This window comes from Taudactylus pleione, unplaced genomic scaffold (assembly GCF_031769625.1).
Source record: "Taudactylus pleione unplaced genomic scaffold, aTauple2 ptg000127l, whole genome shotgun sequence".
Classification (NCBI taxonomy): Eukaryota; Metazoa; Chordata; class Amphibia; order Anura; family Myobatrachidae; genus Taudactylus; species Taudactylus pleione.
The window spans coordinates 14,227,101-14,245,561 of NW_028284529.1; the positions used below are offsets into that span (position 1 = coordinate 14,227,101).

General features: G+C 43.8%; 1 protein-coding gene across 2 annotated transcripts in view; it reads left to right on the forward strand.

The window, feature by feature from the left end:
- The window catches only part of TTC39B (tetratricopeptide repeat domain 39B), a 171,122-nt gene extending 153,316 nt beyond the window's left edge, over window positions 1-17,806 (forward strand). For both annotated transcript variants that reach the window (XM_088472626.1, XM_088472627.1), the window contains 9 exons: window positions 5,464-5,531; window positions 5,620-5,679; window positions 6,388-6,549; window positions 7,343-7,434; window positions 9,754-9,874; window positions 14,251-14,362; window positions 15,934-16,051; window positions 16,431-16,547; window positions 17,412-17,806. In XM_088472626.1, coding sequence (XP_088328752.1) covers window positions 5,464-5,531; window positions 5,620-5,679; window positions 6,388-6,549; window positions 7,343-7,434; window positions 9,754-9,874; window positions 14,251-14,362; window positions 15,934-16,051; window positions 16,431-16,547; window positions 17,412-17,508 — 947 coding nt within the window. In that variant the 3' untranslated portion in view covers window positions 17,509-17,806. The remainder of the gene's footprint in view (window positions 1-5,463; window positions 5,532-5,619; window positions 5,680-6,387; window positions 6,550-7,342; window positions 7,435-9,753; window positions 9,875-14,250; window positions 14,363-15,933; window positions 16,052-16,430; window positions 16,548-17,411) is intronic.
- Window positions 17,807-18,461: the final 655 nt, after the last annotated feature.

Below are 18,461 nucleotides of genomic sequence, written 5' to 3' on the forward strand. Positions count from 1 at the left end.
GAAGCCTGCATTGGAAGCATCATGGTCTGGGTCCCCCCGCATACCTCTCCTCCGCTGTGGTCAGGTCTGTGTATGCAGCGCTGTGTCCTACCAGGCCCTGTGTCTGTGTAGTTGAGTGATCAGCGCTGTTAGTGCAGGAATTGATTTTCTTTGCATTGTATGTGACTGTGCTAGCGCTGCTGCCTGTAACTTTTCTTCTCATGACTGTCAGCTTTATTACTGTCCCTGTTCTTTCTGCTAAGCCCTTGCGGTGCGGTGCTGCAGGGTGGTCTCTCGTCTATTTAATATATAATTGGTGAGAGGGGTCACATACGTGATGCCATCATGTCTGAAAGTGATTTTCCCCTCCGGCTACAGTGTACCACGTGTAAAGTACCGTTAGCGGAGGGGTAGGGTAGCGCGCAGGGCCTTTGCCGGCAGTGTTTGTCCATGGCGCGGCCTCTTACGGTTACAGCACCGGTACAGGAGCCGCCCTGGGCTTGTTTCGCTCAGGCGCTAACAGCTTTAGTGGGCCAGTTAGCTCCGCAGCCCGCGTTTACTCCGATGGGTTTGTCCCAGCAGTCTGTGGTGTCGTCACCCATGCAGGGTTTCCCACGACAATTGGTGGTACCCCACAGTTTCCCTATTTCCCCGCTCCCGGTTTCTCAGGAGCCAGCGTGGGTTAACTCCCTGACGAGTTCTGTACAGCACTTGTCGGATGTGTTGCAAGGGGAGTCTGTGATGCGGCCTCATAAACGGCCGGTGGCGTCTCTGTCCGCTCCTTATGAGGACGTCTGATGATGGGGAGATTCTGGATCCTTACGATCAGGAACCTCTCCATACTAAGGACGCTGATGCTAAGTCCAAAGTATATATTCCTGGACTTATTCGGGCAGTCCGCACAGCCTTGGTGATTGAGGACGAAGTTCCCCCAGCGGCTAAGTCTAAGTATGCCTTTTTCAAAGACGTGAAGCCACAGTCTTTCCTCTTTCGGGTCAGTTGGTGGACCATTTAGAGGAGGCGTGGAAACAACCTGGCAAAAGATACCAGCCGCAGAGACGCCTGGCGGTGGCTTATCCGTTTGCGGATAATTATTTTGCTAAGTGGGAATCCCCTCCACAGGTGGATTCTCATGTGACCCGTCTTGTCCGTAGTGCCACATGCCATCCATGTCCTCCCTTAAAGATGCCACGGACCGCAAGGTGGAAATCTGCCTGAAGTCCGCTTATTCCCTTGCGGGAGGGGGCAGCTCGGCCGGCTATGGCCGTTTGCTGGGTTGCCAGAGCGATGGAGCGCTGGGCGGATTCATTAGAGGCTTCTTTTGATTCCGACTGTCCGGCCGAACAGGCGGAGTTGATTGTCAATCTCCGGCTCTAGACATTAGTACTCTGGTGTCTAGAATTTCTTCAGCAGCGGTAGCTGCTCGTCGCACCTTGTGGCTGCGATCCTGGAAGGAGGACGCAGATTCCAAGAAGGGTCTGGAAGCGTTGCCGTTTACCGGAGAAGTTCTCTTCGGTCCGGATCTGGATAAGATTGTGGCCACGCTGGCGGCAGCCAAATCGGCTTGTCTCCCATCGGCTGCTGCTCCTTCTGGTTCTGGACCATCGTCCTTTCGGTCATCTAGGGCCCAGGGCAGGCCCAAACCACAGTCGTTTCCTCGTCAGGCTGGCCCTAGGAAATTGGTCAAGCCCCGGAAGCAGGCATGGAGTATCAGACGTCCGACCCCCAAGCCAGATGACAAGCCTGCGGCCTGACGGTCCGGGCCTCCTTTTGGGGGATCCCAGGGTGGGAGGCCGCCTGCTGCAGTTCGCCCGGTGTTGGTCGGTCACTACGACAGACACTTGGGTTCTGGAGGTGGTCTCCCACGGGTACGCCCTCTCCTTCCGGCACAGACCCCCGGCTCGATTCTTCACCATGGGTCTACCATCAGACCGGAACAAGGCTACGGAGCTGCGGAAAGTATTGCACACTATGCTCCAGGCTGGAGTTATAGTGCCTGTTCTATTCTCCCAGAGGGGCCAGGGTTTCTATTCAAATCTTTTTTTGGTACAGAAACCCAATGGGTCGTATCGTCCGATTCTCAACCTCAAAGCACTCAACAAGTCTTTGCGGGTACCGAAGTTTCGGATGGAGACCCTACGGTCCATCAGTCTGGCGCTGGAACCTGGGGACTACATGGTGTCATTGGACATACAGGACGCTTACCTGCATGTCCCTATTCTTTTGCGCCATCAACAGTTCCTCAGGTTTGCAATCCGCAGCGACCACTTCCAGTTTCGGGCGTTACCTTTTGGCCTGGCAACAGCACCACATGTTTTCACCAAGGTGATGGTGGTCATGGCGGCTTCTCTGCGGCTGCAGGGAGTCCGCATGTTGTCGTACTTGGACGACCTGTTATTGGTGGCGGGATCTCCAGAGCTCCTGTTACGACACTTGGACCTGACCATTGCCCTGCTACAACGGCACGGCTGGCTAATCAACTGGCAGAAGTCCACTCTAATCCCGTCTCGGAGGATTCTGCATCTTGGAGCCTTATTGGACTCTGGACAGCAAAAGATCTTCGTGACGGAGGAAAAGATCTCTGCTTTACAGTCAAAGGTGCGCAGTTGTCTGCACAGCCGCCGGGTGTCTCTACACTCGGCGATGAGGTTACTGGGCTCCATGGTGTCGGTGTTCGACATGGTGGAATATGCCCAGTTTCACTCCAGACCTCTGCAGCACCTGATCCTGTCAAAGCGGAACGGGCTGCCTCAGTCTCTGAAGTCCCAGACGATTGTGTTCACCCCGGAGGTTCGCCTGTCCTTTGCTTGGTGGTTACAGACGACCCACCTCAGCGAGGGACGTCCGTTCTGGGTTCCAAATTGGGTCCTGTTGACAACGGACGCCAGTCTTCGGGGCTGGGGAGCAGTTTCGGGTCCACATCTGTTCCAGGGCAGGTGGACGCCGACAGAAGCGGAGCTTCCAATCAATATCTTGGAACTCCGTGCGGTCTTCAATGCTCTCCAGCAGGCACATCGGTCTCTCCAGGGTCACCCGGTACAGGTCCAGTCGGACAACACTACCACTGTGGCCTACATAAACAGGCAAGGAGGAACCCGAAGCCGGGCGGCTCTCGTAGAGGTGTCTCGGATCCTAGTTTGGGCGGAGCGCAATCTTCCGGCCATATCAGCGGTCTTCATCCCGGGAGTGCTCAATTGGGAGGCGGACTTTCTAAGTCACCAGGACGTTCATCCGGGGGAATGGTCCCTGCACCCGGACGTTTTTCAACTACTGGTGGACAGATGGGGTCTTCCAGAGATCGACCTCATGGCGTCCCGGCACAACAACAAGTTGCCGGTGTACGGGTCTCGCACAAGAGACGAAGGGGCGTCTCTGGTGGATGCTCTGTCCGTCCGGTGGATGTTCCGGTTCGCATACCTGTTCCCTCCGGTCTCCCTTCTTCCACGGGTAATCCGGAAATTCAAACAGGAAGGAGGGACGCTCCTGTTGATAGCTCCCGCGTGGCCCAGACGGCACTGGTTCTCAGACCTTCAGGGTCTGTCCGTGGACAGTCATCTGCGGTTGCCGCTACGACCGGACCTCCTGTCTCAGGGTCCTTGTCGTCACCCGGACCTGACTCGGCTGTCTTTGACGGCGTGGCTGTTGAGACGGCCATGCTGAGGTCCCCGGAGGGTTTTCCAGCTCTGTGGTGCGTACCATGTTGCGAGCTCGGAAACCGTCTTCCGCGAGGATATACCATCGCGTGTGGCATACATTCTTCCAGTGGTGTCGACCGAGAGGTTATGCACCGCGGGAGTTTCGTCTGTCTCGGATTCTCGCCTTCCTGCAAGCGGGACTAGATCATGGGCTTCACCTTGCTTCTTTGAAGGTGCAGGTTTCGGCCCTGTCTGTCTGGTTTCACCGAAGGATTGCTACAATCCCGGATGTGCGCACCTTTATGCAAGGTGTTGTTCGCATTCAGCCGCCCTTTGTTCCACCTGTGGCGCCTTGGGATTTGGCTGTGGTCCTGAGGGCTCTCCAAGGACCGCCGTTTGAACCACTGGGATCAGTGGATCTTAAATGGCTAACAGCTAAGACTGTTTTCCTTCTGGCTATTGCTTCGGCCAGACGTGTTTCTGAGTTAGGGGCTCTTTCTTGTAGACCCCCTTTCTTGGTTTTTCATGGGAACAGGGCAGTACTCCGCACTCGGCCCGAGTTTCTTCCCAAAGTTGTTTCCCAGTTTCATGTTAACGAGGAAATCGTTGTTCCGGCCTTTAACTCACCGGGTCTTTCCGTGGGTGAGGCCTCTTTGGATGTTGTGCGGGCCTTAAGGACTTATGTTGACCGCACTTCTTCATTTAGGAAGTCGGACGCTTTGTTTGTCCTCTATGGCTTCCGTAAAAGGGTTGGCCTGCTTCAAAGCAAACTTTGGCAGCCTGGATCCGTATGGCTATTTCTGAAGCTTATCTTCATGAAGGCCTACCGGTTCCTCCTTCTCTGAAGGCTCATTCTACTAGGTCTGTGGGTCCTTCGTGGGCAGCTCGACGTGGTGCCTCTGCAGTTCAGATCTGCAAGACTGCTACGTGGTCCTCTGTCCATACCTTCGTGAGGTATTACAGGTTTGACACCTTCGCCTCTCAGGATGCTTCCTTCGGGCGACGGATTCTCCTATCTGCACAGGAGCGTCCCCACCCTTAAAGGATACTGCTTTGGGACATCCCCAAGGTATCCTGTGGATACCCTATGGACCCTGAAGTAGAAAATATGAGATATGGTAAGAACTTACCCTTGTTATCTCTATTTCTACGAAGTCCATAGGGTTCCACAGGAATCCCGCCCTGTCGCACCTGTGCTGCAGATGGGCTTTGCTCTGGTCACCGGTTTTCCGTCTCCCTCTGGTGAGAATGTGATTCTTGTATGTGTCCAGATCTTTGTTCTCTCTCTTCCTTCTCCTCCTCCGGCCTATGGCTTGGTAACTAACTGAGGTGCCTTGGCTCGGGGGCGTGGTATAGGAGGGGGACCTAGTGCATCCTGGGAGGCTGAAAGCTTAACTCTTTGGTGCCCTGCGACTGACGTCACACCTATACCCCAAGGTATCCTGTGGAATCCTATGGACTTCGTAGAAATAGAGATAACAAGGGTAAGTTCTTACCATATCTCATATTTTATATAAATGAAAAAAAACATTCATACCATTAGGATCATATAGTGTAAAGAGCGATCGGAAAATAAAGTTTATAGGGGGAATTATAGTTCTGGAAGTGTTATTCATAGAATGAAACCGGAAATGTGCACTCACACATGCACTGTGTGCTCCGATAGATCATTCATTTGCCTTCTTATCCAATTCATACTCTTTGGGATAGGTATTATAAATATACCCCACTTATTGATTAGTTTGTTGTCCCCTTGATTTCCATTATGTGATCACAGTTGCACTTGGGTATCTTTATGTTCTTTTATATGTTCAGAAATAAAATCTTGAGTGTACAACTGTATTTCTAGGTACAGGGGAAGGTAATCTCCAAGAAGCAGATGCACTTATTGAACCCTACCTCAAGAAATTCCCAAATGTAGGTGGTCTTAAACGTCCTTAACTGTGTTTCTTAACATTATAAATAAAGTAAACTTATGCATGTGAATTATTTTCTCTCTTCCCAGGGCTCTCTAATTCTGTTCTACGCTGCTCGAATAGAAATACTCAAAGGAAACTTTGAACAGGTAACACTGAAGTCAGAATGATGTTACCAGTCTGTGATGTGATTGTGGAGTATTCTTAGCAAGTCCATTTTAGCGCTAGAAACTGTCTACTAGAGATGTTATCCTGGATTGTTAAATCAAATATCCAAACGTTGATGGTTGATGTTTAAAACACAGGTATCCATTGATTGCATGATGTAAATAGGAGCTAGGTCCCACTGGTAGTATCTTGGAAATACACTGATGCATTTTGTTGTATGTTTACAACCTCACCTGGATGCAGTCAGATGTGAGTTCTGCAATATGTCCTCCCACGTTAATAATGTGCACACTTCACGTATTACCTTTACCAGTAATTTCACAACAAATTGTGCATTTCAAATGTCAGTTTGTGGGTGTCATGAGTTCGTTTTCCATTGCATGCATGAACGAGTGGGAAAGCCATCCTAGGCTGCCTAAAAGGGGTAAATACTGTAATATAGCCGGTGGCTAGGACTGTAGGAGGCTGTTAGTGGCCATAAGAGGATTCATTTTACAACTTATTTCTAAATGAAAAAATGATAGGAAGTGTATTTCAGCAATAAATGTATTCAGATTATATGGGGGTACATTTTATTGTGTTTTTTAAGTGTTTATATACTATCTGAAAATTAAAAAAAAAATAATTTTCCATCCCTACAACACCTCAACATACCTGTACCACATTTCTCTGCTTTAATTATTGTGCAGGCACAGACAACCTTCCAGCAATGCATTCTTGCTCAGCAGGAATGGAAGCAGATCCACCACCTCTGTTACTGGGAGATGATGTGGAGCTATTCTTTTCAGCAAGACTGGCTGCAGGCGTACCACTATGCTGACCTGCTGTGCAAGGAAAGCAAGTGGTCAAAGGTACTACAATCATTCTGTATCTTATTACTCAGATGTGTGTTTTATTCCATTGCATTAGTGACATTTTCAGGTACTATTCAGCAGGGCCGGTACTAGGGTGGTGCGACACTGACATTTTCGTTAGAACAGGTCCTTTTGCTAAATAGATTTAAGTCATTGGGCACGATTCTATTCAACGCAAAGTGAATATCGCCGGGAATCAGCTCCCGGAGCTATTCAATTCATATGCGCTGTTAAGCCCGACTAGGATTTCTTCTCGCATCCCTCCGGGGATGCGAGCAGAAATGCGACAAAAGTCCAGGCGCAATGCTGTTTCTTCCCTTAGTGCCGGGAAAACAGCATCGTGCTGGGAAGTTTAGTCGGACAATGCCCGTTCTCGCTCCTAAACACCCTGTTTATGGCACGAGAAAGAGCCTTCCTCGACCTAACATCGCGATGGATTGAATAGCTCCGGGAGCTCATTTCTGGTGCTATTCACTTAGCTTTTAATTGAATCGTTCCCATTAATAGAAGTTTCTAAAAGCTATCTCTTTAAAACTTTTAGCTGTCAGACCTATGTTTCTTTCAAATAGTTTTCAGCAGTGCGCACTGCAGTAAGTTATCTCACAAACTAAACTAAATAAAACACATATCCTTGCTATAACAAAGGACACAACTGTACATTTACTATGATTTTATATGGCAAAGGTGGAGGGTGCTCTACTGAAAGGTTTAGAAAAAACACCTTTTATGTTTCATTTATAGCTGCATGGAATGACATTACTTGTAATAATCACTCTATCTCTGATTTTAGGCAACTTATGTATTCCAAAAAGCAGCAATACTTAGCATGCTGCCTGAAGATGCTGTGAAAGGCACAGGAGAAGATGTAGTTGCCTTGTTCAGGTTAGTGTTGGTTTCTTTATGTATTAGCATCTTTTTGGAAATGATATAAGGGCACTGCCAGTGAGAACTCTCTGCTAAGGGGAAGGACTGAACAGTTGGAGGGTGAAGCATAAATGGGAGATGGGAAAAGGAATGTGTCAAGTAATGAGGGGGCTGGTAAGCTTTGATAAAAAGGTAAGTTTTTAAGGGCTTGCTTAAAGTTGGGCAGATTGGAACTCACTCCCTCTGCAAGTCAGACTCTCTACCAATCCAGAGTAGTGGGGCATCTAGCCACATCTTGGTGGTAGGCATGAGAGGAAGTTTCCAGGGCGGTGGTGAGGCGGCGGTTGGAGGAGAATACAAGAGGGAAAGTGGACAAAAATGAGGGCCAAATACATTAGCAGTGCCCACCACTGTTATTGTCAGGCTGGCCACATATCCAACCAACTTCCAACTATCTATCCAACTTGTCTGAGCAATGAAGCAATCATGAAATGTACTCCACACATCTAACCAACTTTTTTATCAGATCAGCCAACTTTTATTCAACTGAGTGATGATTTTGTGATGTCATGTAAAAACTGAAAAGAAATAAAGTGTGGGGGACACCCCACTATTTAACCAGCACTGAATTTCAGCCCAGTGCTGGTCATCCAGAAATCAGGGCAAAAATGAACATGAGTCCCCTCTGATGTCAGGATAACCAGCACTGGGCTTTGCCAATCTGAGCTGGGTGAATCATAGAGGAAGTACTCAGTGTTGGGGTACCCACTCTATGATCCAAACTCGTTCCTGGGTATTACCAGCCTTGGTGCCAATAGCACCGTGCAGCCTCTTGCTTCCGGGGCTTTGGGTAATAAATGGTTAATAGATGTAATACATTTAGTCTTTGGGGGACTACAAGTTCCAGCATGGTCTGTTTGCCAAACAGGCTGCCAGGGCAAGCGGGCACTTGGATAGCCACATCCCAGCTTATCCAGACAGCAGGGACAGATTGGCACTGTAGTTCACCCCCCCAAAAAAATGCTGTTTAATTTGAAATACATCAATAAATAAAACCAAGATAAAAATTTACTTTAAGCTTTCTTTTAAGTTATGTTAGGTTATCCTGAAGTGGTCCAAAATAACACATGTAGTCTGGTTAATTTTTTTTGGCTTAAAGTAAAATTGTGTCTTTGTCTGAATAACATTTGTGTATATTAAATTTTATCTGTGGTAGTTTCCATTTTTCTTTGGTGAACTATATGTCTCAGCTTGCTCATTTTTACGTGCCTGCTTCTCCAGGGAAAGCCAGCCCTGGTGTCAGCTGACCTGGACCCCCTTGATGGTTCCACCAGTCCAGGTGGCAAAACCAGTGCTGGTTACCCTGAAATCAGGGGGGACATGGCATCACCTTTTTTTTTTTTTTCAATTATTTATTTTTTTACATGCAGAAGTAGACACTGTGTCCACCTACTTCTGACAGGAAATAATTTAGTGGAGGGGGAATTGTCCAACTTTCCCCCTACACGGAAATGATAATCGATCAGATAAACTGATGAGCTCAAACATGTCTGAATGACCATTTTCAGCTGTTCTTTGGGAACGAACAGACGATGATTGTTTGCTCCCACACATTACCCGATTATCATTGCAATAATCGGATAATGTGTGGCCAGCATTAGACTGTACTATAATCAGATTAAAGGTTTCCATATAGGGAAAGTTTTTAAGAAAAACAATAACCATATGCACCAAGTAGATTGGTATAGAGGTTTTGATTGGAGAAATATTTCTAACAAATTGTTCATATGAAAATATGATTTGAAACTGACTAATAGTTGCTGTTAGTAGAAACTAGTGGAAGGAAGCTTTAACGTAAGAGTATATGCTATACATTGCACCAGATCTTGCTCTGCTTATTCTATTGGGTCTCTCTGACAGTTTTGCATGTGTTCCCAGCACTGTCCCAAGGCAGACAGTGAGATTCCAAGAGGAGAGTCTCCCTTTGGAGCAGTGCTGCTGCTTCAATGCGCTGCAATCCCTCCAGCCAATGTTCTCTATTTACCGTTCTCCTTGCTGAAATACATAGGACATTCTAAAAAACAGGCTCTCTTTAAACTGGTTACTTCCATGCTCTCCTAACATTGAGAATAAGGTAGGCGGTTGCCTTAACTTAATCACAATAAGGTTTGGATTCCTTTTAAGATGAAAATACTGTGATAGTATAATAACTATGCATCTTTACCCACCGCAGAGCTTAATGCAACATGTGTAGTTATATCTCTGTGTGTGATAATGCGGTTTTGTATGTCCTGTTTGAATGGCTGCTTATTTTCAGCGTATTATTTTTGGTTTCAGGCAAGTAGAAGGTTTGAAACAAAGAATTGCTGGGAAGTCCATCCCAACAGAAAAATTTGCAGTTAGGAAGTCTCGAAGATATGCAGCTGCTAATCCCGTCAAACTGACTCTGCCACTCTTGGTAAGACCAATACTGTACGACATAAGTAACCTTTAACTGTGAGTTTGGTAATTGGTACATTGTCTTATGGTTAGGCTGTTTTATCCATCAACCGGCAAGAACAATCATTTCAGCAGGCTAATTCCAGAAAACCGAAATATACAAAAGAAAATATAATCCTTACAGACCTTTTTTTTTTTGCAAAATAATTTGATTAAAATTGACCCACATGTGAAAAGTGAGATAATCATTTAAACCAAAGGTGACCATATGCTCAAGATGGAGCCTCCGCATCCAGTCAGTGTTAATGTTCACTGTAAAACCTCAAAATAGTTTAAAATTTGTAAATATATTATATCTTATATGCCATATATTATTGCTTATTCAACTTTATGTGCACAATCGCGGTGCTTGGTTTGACAATCTATGCACTTACATCCATGTTGGAGTTGTTATGTTCATTCCTTTCTTGTTGGTATAATCACATTTCTATTCTATTGCCTTTCTCACATCTGTGTCACATTCTTGAGAAAAAAATTACTCTGTATACCAATCTTTGTCTTAAATTATCAGGATTCCCAATTGTAAAGCACAACAGAATTTGCTAGTATCATATAAATACATTTTAAGAATAGTTTCTTGCCTTGAAGCAAATGTATTGTTTGTTTAAAAGAGAACCACATGTGATATTCATCAATCAAATTTGGCTGTCACGAACCCAGGCTGACTCACAGATACAACAATCTGGATCAGCTGGTCGTCAAACCGGCACACCTCGGTTACTTACCAAAATACAGGATTCTTCTGCCACCACGCAGATTTTTCTGGAGTTCTGAGATCTCCGAACAGAGTATTAAGAAATTACACACAGATATGTAGCATAGGCCTCGAGGCTCGCAAGTTCAATAAGCATCACAGAGAATATGATAGATTAAATCTGTTTAATCCAAAAAATATTTTCACGGTTTAGTTACAAAAATATTAATAAAATGACAAACAGATTATAATGCAAATATTTCTAAGACAACTTACAATAAAGTATTTAGCACTGCTGATGAGGTGGGGGATTTCACCCACAAGAATATCCTGGTGCACTCACTGAACTTCTGTCTGATCCCCAGTGAGTGGCAAACTGTTTTGGGATAGCTGCACTCTTATGGTCCTGCAGGAGCCCTCCTAGCCCCCACCTTTCTGATTAACTTTTCCAATGCCAGCTATTAATAGATTATGTGACTTATGCACATTCTACTCTTCAAATAACACCAGACAATTTCACATTTTCCTCAACTGGTCAAAGGACCCATAACTCTGTTTAAGAGACAAGACACAGTTATATAAACATTCCTCAAATCGCAGAACTTGACATAGATCGTTATCAACCCCTCTTCCCGGTGTGGCTGGCTTCAAAGGGTGTATCAGTCGTAAAGCGCAGAGTATCCATCATCCCCTCTGGACACACACAGGTCAATTAAAGGACATCAAATGCAGCTGCTTCATTACACATAGTTCAGAAAATATAATTTCTGGCGATTATTCTTGATATTAAACCCCACATCTGCATTTTAGCAGGGGGCTGCTTTTGTAATGGAAATTTCTGCTGTGGCCCCATGTACATACATCTGGGTGGTACTGGTACATATATTGTGATAAATATGCCCCCTAATGATTTTTAGCTTTTAATTACATAGCATGCGCTTGTTTACATCTGATTACATTTTCCAAAGAGCTAATGCCTGAGGTTGGAAGTAAAAGCTTTCCATCTAATGCTGCTTTTCTTATCGATGATCAGCCTGTGCATATCAATGAAATATGTTGCTCTACCGCCGAACGCTGGATTATTACTAATATTCAGTTGTGGAATTATACAACATAGTAAGCAATAAACTGGTGGTGAGTACACACTCACTGCTCTACTAACTAGCTGCTAATTGCATTGTTCTGATACAATTAGTGGTGACTCAATTCCTAGTACAGTGATTGTTATAAACACTTAGGACTTACTACGATGTCTAATAATATTGATACTTTAGACAATTTATTTTTGGTAGAATTCAATTAGCCGTGCACTATGCCCCGCAGCTAATTGACCGCGCCACGCGGGAAAATGCTCTTCGGTTAAATAGCAATTTCACAACTCGGTAAACCAGGGGTTTAAGCGTGTTAACCCATTGTTTCTATGTAAAGTGCGGAATCAATGGGTTTTTCCTGTGAGTTAAACCCCAAAGGGGGGCTTTTTCTTGTAGACTTCTTCTCGCAGCTCCTGAAGCTGCAAGGAAAACTGCACCTCTGTGGTTTAACGGGCTGGGTAAACCCCACTAATTTAATTGGCCCACATGAGTAATTGGCCATGGGGTAAACCAGGCAGTTAATAGAATTCCTAACTGGGTCTTTTTTTTTTTTTTTACAAATTTCTATTCACACTACAATTGTGTCCTCAAAAATCTTTGCAGCAGTTGCATCAAACAGCCCCTCTGAGTGTGCCAGGTCCTGTGAGACTCTGCTAGCACCAGGCGTCTTTTTATGCCAAAAATGTCTTAGCTGCAATGCGACTAGGACGCACCAGGAGACTTTTCTGATTCATTTGTAATTGCATCACTTTTATATCTGTGTGCCACTGAGTCTCTGACTCTATATACGAAGTGCTACCGTGCTGCGGCTTTTTTCCACACCTAGTTCCGTTGTGCTTCATTTACAGACTCAGGCGCACGCAGGTACACGAGTGTCACATATGAAATTAAGCAGTGCAGTCTTCTGGTGGGTGTAGTAGGCATTACCGCCAGACGCATGTCCGGCGGATCAAATCCCGACAGCAGCAGCCCGGCAAGGGTGAAAATCCCGATTGTCCCTAAGGTAAGTATCGCTAACCTAATTCCCCCCCCTAACCCTCCCTTAGGGGTGCCTATCCCAAACCTCCCCCCCAAGTGCCTAAACCTAACCCCCCCTTCCCCGCCATCTAAACCGAAGTCCCCTGGTGGGGTGCCTAACCCTAACCTCCCACACGGGGGTGCCTAACCCTAACCCTCCCTTCCCCTAGCCTAACCCCAACCTCCTGGGGGGTGCCTAACCCTAAGTCCCCCCGGGAGTCCTAAACCTAACCCTCCACGCCCCGGCATCTCTTCGATCGGGATGCCGGGCGTTGGTCTTCCGGCGTCTGGTTAATGACAGGCATCTAGATTTAGACGCCTGTCATTAGTACCACGCCGGGATTAGAACGTCTGGAAGCCGGTGGTCGGGATTTAGACCGTCGGCTACCAATCCGTCGGCTCCCCTTCTGGTGCGTCCTAGTCGTAATGCAATGCGACTAGGTTGCACCAAAGTACGCATTTTTGGCAAAAAAAAACACCCGACGCTAGCAGAGTTGCATGGGACCTGGCGGCTCACTCACTCTAGGCATCGCGCACTGCATGGCATATTGAGGCTAGATGTATGAGGACACATCTGTGTACTTTCAATTTGAATCCAATATATTGTTAAGGAAACTAATAGTTTGGAAGGATTACCTTGAATAACAATAATAAAGAGTTATACTTTATTATAATTTTAGTGTTTGCTTTTAGTGCCTACAAATAAGAATCTTTTTTTTTTCTTTTGTATGTTTAGGATAATATAAGATGGTCTCTTGTCTGTTTAGGATAAGCTAAACTGTTCTAGCACTCCCTAAAATGAAGAGGTGAGTATACAATAATGAAGGTATAAAGGGCAGGTCCATTTGTTCCTGCGCGGATGATAAATTATTTCGGTTGCATATAATTCCAGAGAACCAAGAAGGAAAAACTACATTGGATACTTGCTCCAGCCCTTTTAGGCACCTTATCAGCTGGAACCCTTGTTCTGCTGCACAGGCTGTATATCTGCTCCTGCATTTCATTGATTGGTTTATTTCACAATGTAGAAAGTAATTCTGAAACAAACTTGAAAGAATAATCCATCAATGAAGTACTTCTACTGTATGTCTTGGATTTCCCTATACAGGTCTTTTGTTTTATCACTGTAAATCTTTAATCCAAACTCCTTGTTTCCCTCTAGAATTGAAACCTACTAATGCACATAGAGATTAATGGAATTAGAGCAAATACACAGCTACTATTGTTTTAAAGCACTTGTGGCAATTAGAGAATGGAAAAAGTCAGCTTCTGTGAGGTTGTTCATGTAAATATCTTATATGGTTTCTTTGAGTGAACTTAATGATGTGGTCTTTCCAACCTCTCCTTATGTGATGATACTGGTTTTATATGTGCCTTACCGCCTTGACAAAGATGGCCAGGTACAGGGTTTAAGGCAAAGAACGCTCTGTCTGGTGGCTTCCCTTTCATAATGTCCAAGGCATTGCATATTTGTTGAGTAAATGTAATGCTGAATATGATAGTGTTTGTTTTCCCCACCACCTTGTGTTTCAGGAAATGATGTACGTGTGGAATGGCTTTGCAATAGTCGGGAGAAGGTCTGACCTCACAGAAAGTTTGCTGGTTACTATTGAAAAAGCCGAAACTGCTTTACAAAATGAAACAAGTATGTACAGTATAAAGGGTCATTTTATGTTGATAAAATAAAGTTGTATACTTGCTCATGTTGATTGGATACATATATTATATAATGCTGCTAATCTCTCAATGTGACATTACCTCATTTCTACTAGGGCAGTTGCTTATGCAGATTCACATTGAATCCGTATTGTACAGTGTGAGGACCAGATACAAATATAAGCGAATACCGGCATCTAACACCTGACCGTTTACCCTACCATATATTTTACTATTATCAGAATTTGACACAATACTTAGTATTTGTACCACATATTGCATGCTCTACTTTCACTCATCCGTCCCTCACTACAACCATAAAGTGCACAACACTATTACCACTAGGGCGCTACTATGGGACATAAAAGGAACAAATGCTCCTGAGAATGTTATCTGTCTTTAAAAGCATTGGAGCCCCCCCTTGAAAATTTTGGTCTAGGGCCCACCAAGTTCTAGTTACACCTCTACCCACCATCACACTTGCTGCGCTGGTTTGGGACATAGCTGCTACTCCGGTCACTTTCTGATGTCTGGCTACAAAACCAGCTCCTGTAGTTTACAAAGGGAGCGATCCCATAGCTGCCAGAAAACGGGGATTGGAATCATGAATGGAGCTCCCTTTAAAACAATAGATATGTCAACTCTGTCTGTCTACTAGGGATGCGTGTGGTCATTTGGGAGTAGGGATGGACAATTGAAGGACCCGTATTGATAATCTACATTGATGCAGGAATCAATCGATATTCCGTGCATGCACACTGAGGCACTATCCCTATCCTGCAGCAGCATCTCTTCAATCACAGAATGCATTGAACGCAAAGCTGCAGTGCCGCACATATTCCTATTTGATTTAGCGACAGATAAACTTTAAAAATCAACCGCTGGGTACTGTAGCTGTGAAATTGTGCTTCCTGGGAATTTATTTACCCTCTCTGAATTCCATAGGGTTAGGACCTCCCCCTCCACTTTACCTGGTGACCTTGCCCTGTACCCAACAATTATAGTGAAACCATTTTGTCTTGAAACATAAATAAGAGAAAACAAATGAGAAGGGGGGGGGAGACTGATGAAAATTAAATTTAGGTAATGTCGAGGCACAACAGCTATAGATACCCATTTAGATCACGTTTTGTGCTCGGGAGCAGCGAAAATCTGGTCCAATATACATATATTCTCCCAGTGCATTGTTCAGTTTGAAGTGTAATTCTGCTGTAAAAATGGAATTAGGGGAAATATGAGCCGTGTGTATGTACATGTTTATACTGTATGTATGTATTATCGTCCCAACTCAAGTACCCATTGTTGGAGCCCAGAATTGCAATCCTGGATTTTAATGGTCTTTTTAAGTTCGTCTTGAGTGTATTCTTTCACTTAAAAAGAGAAAACAAAAATGGAAAAAACGGATGGATACTGTAGCTTGAATCTTTGGTAATTATTATGGACCCTCTTTCATAGTTATAGGTTGGAGTGACATTGGGGTTCTGTGTTGATCTTACACATACAACTGTATTAGATCCTCTTGAAAACTAAGACCAGTGGCTAACTTTATTTCATTTTCAGATCCAACTGAATACTTTGGAGATGATCAGTGCCTTGTCCAGTTGCTGAAGGGTCTTTGCTTAAAACATCTGGGTAGATTATTACAGGCTGAGCTTTGCTTCAATCAGGTGACACAGAGGTATGTGCTAATATAAAATGCATTTTACATATTGATTTTCATAAAACACTTGTATTCTATTTTGTCTGTATACATAGTATAGCAGTGTTTCCCAAGCTTTGATGTCGTGGCACATATAGTGTCACACTTTTTTATGATTTGTTTTGTCTTTTAACATTAATATTACAAACCTAAACTATAATCCTTTACTAGTTGGAGTACATTGAGAAAAGCAAATATTGTCTGGTTGTTTTCATTTTTAATTTAAATATATAGTAGCTCATATATTACCCCTACTCCTTAACTTCAACTACTTTCCCTGACGTTGTCTATTTAGGTGTATGAAATATACAGCAAATCTCTTCTCAAATAACTAGAACTTTTGTGTCTGACTTTTCAGTGAAAAGAGGCTCAAGTATGACCACTACTTACTGCCGTTTACCTACTTTGAGCTGGGACTTCTATACAAAGAGCAAGGTTACACCGATAAAGCCATACGGTTCATTGAAACTGCAAAGTAAGTGTGGTTATCTCTATATCTTTTACATTAGAAGTAGTAAATGGAGATCAGCCTGTCAATATATTTGATTGGAATGGTGAAATATTTTGCAGTTTGATGTCTGACATATACAACCTACCTTTAGAAAGGGAGGATATAAATGCCTGCACTATTAAACTCACTGAGGCCAATTTGTGAATGTATTACAGCTGAGCACTGTGTAGGTTTTACCACTTGTCTGATCAGCAAGTCACTTTACATCTGACCTAAAATACCAATTTGTGTGTGTAATATGCTCACTATTTTTAGAAACACCTGGTTTATAATCTTTTTTTTGTTTGGATAAAAATTAGCAAAATAAGTTTGAAATGTTATTCTCATATCTGCAATTGTTCTTTAATTGTGTTTTTTTTCCCTCAGTGGCCAGTCACTTGTGCTATGCTGTAATCTGTGGCTATTTACTATCATCCCTATTATATGTCTGAGCTCGTATACATGAGTGCATGAAATGTATATGCTGTTTAAGGCTCTTTTGGAAACCTAGTGGACAAATGGTGTTTCCAAATGGACACAAAATTTAAATGTGTAGTTCACATTACATTTTTTCTAACACAGATTATAGGCCATTGTACAGTGAAAAAGAACCATGCGCCATCATGTACCTGCCAGTATTCCTGATTGTGGAAATGAGGCCACACTACTGACCTGAATAAAACATTTGAATATGACTACTGCCATTTGGACAAGGCCATGACCTTTTTAAGTACCAATAAGTGATTTGTTGATCAGTGTGAGATGATGTTTGATCTGCTTTGGGTGCTGCTATAAGAGCTAGATCTGTGACAAAAGGGAATATTTCTAATATTTTTTTTTATCATACAGGCACAATTATAAAGACTACTCCATGGAATCCAGGTTGCACTTCCGAATTCATGCAGCACTCAGCAGCCTTAAAGGCTCCCCACCATCAACCCCTTAGTGACCTGGTGACATTGGACTACTTTTGTAAATGGCCGTTGCTGGATCTTCGTAACTGAAGAGCTGGGAGATTATATTAGTTTAATTATAAATTAAATGACTGTTATGCTGTGTGATTTGACATGTTGTCTAATGTACCTATTATTTTCTATGGTAATTGTACTATAAAAAAAATATATATATAAAAATTCTACAATCTATACTTTAAAGAAAAAAAATCAGGTAAATATTATATTTTGTTTCATGACAGAATTCATTTGTTCATTTTGACTTGAATGAAAATATTTTGAAGACCATTTCTGGCGCAGTAAAGTCTATTCCAAACAATATGCTTCTGTCTGTTTTTAAAATATTTAGAATATTTTACTGACCTGCCACATCAATGGCACATTAGAATTTGATTTAACATGACACACCTTGGTGAGATGGACCTTGGAAATAATACAGAGGTGGAAATCAAAAGATTGGGAGAGGAACTGGAAGTGGGTGGGGGAGGAAAGAGCAGGCTTAGGGGGAGATTTATCAAATCTTGGAGAAAGATAAAGGGGTCTATGTACTAAGCCTTGGAGAGAGATAAAGTGTCAACCAATAAGCCCTAACTGCCATTTTTCTAGCACAGTCTATAAAATGACAGTAGCTGATTGGTTGGTGCTTTATTTCCAAGATTTGATAAATCTACCCAGTAATAATGACACCTAGATAATAAACTTGGAGAGCATAGGAGTGGGGGATGTTCTAAACTGAGAGGGTGGAGGTAGAAGAGGGCACTGGGTAAGAAACCATTAGTTTGGTTTTAGAAATATTGAGTTTCAGGAATATTTGTGACATTCAGGAGGTTACAGCCGACTGACAGGAGAGGGAGAGATCAGGAGAAGAAAGGTGAATTTTGGTTACATCAATATAAAGGTGGTAACTGAGGCCAAAGCTGCTGATGAGTTCACTGAAGGAAGATGT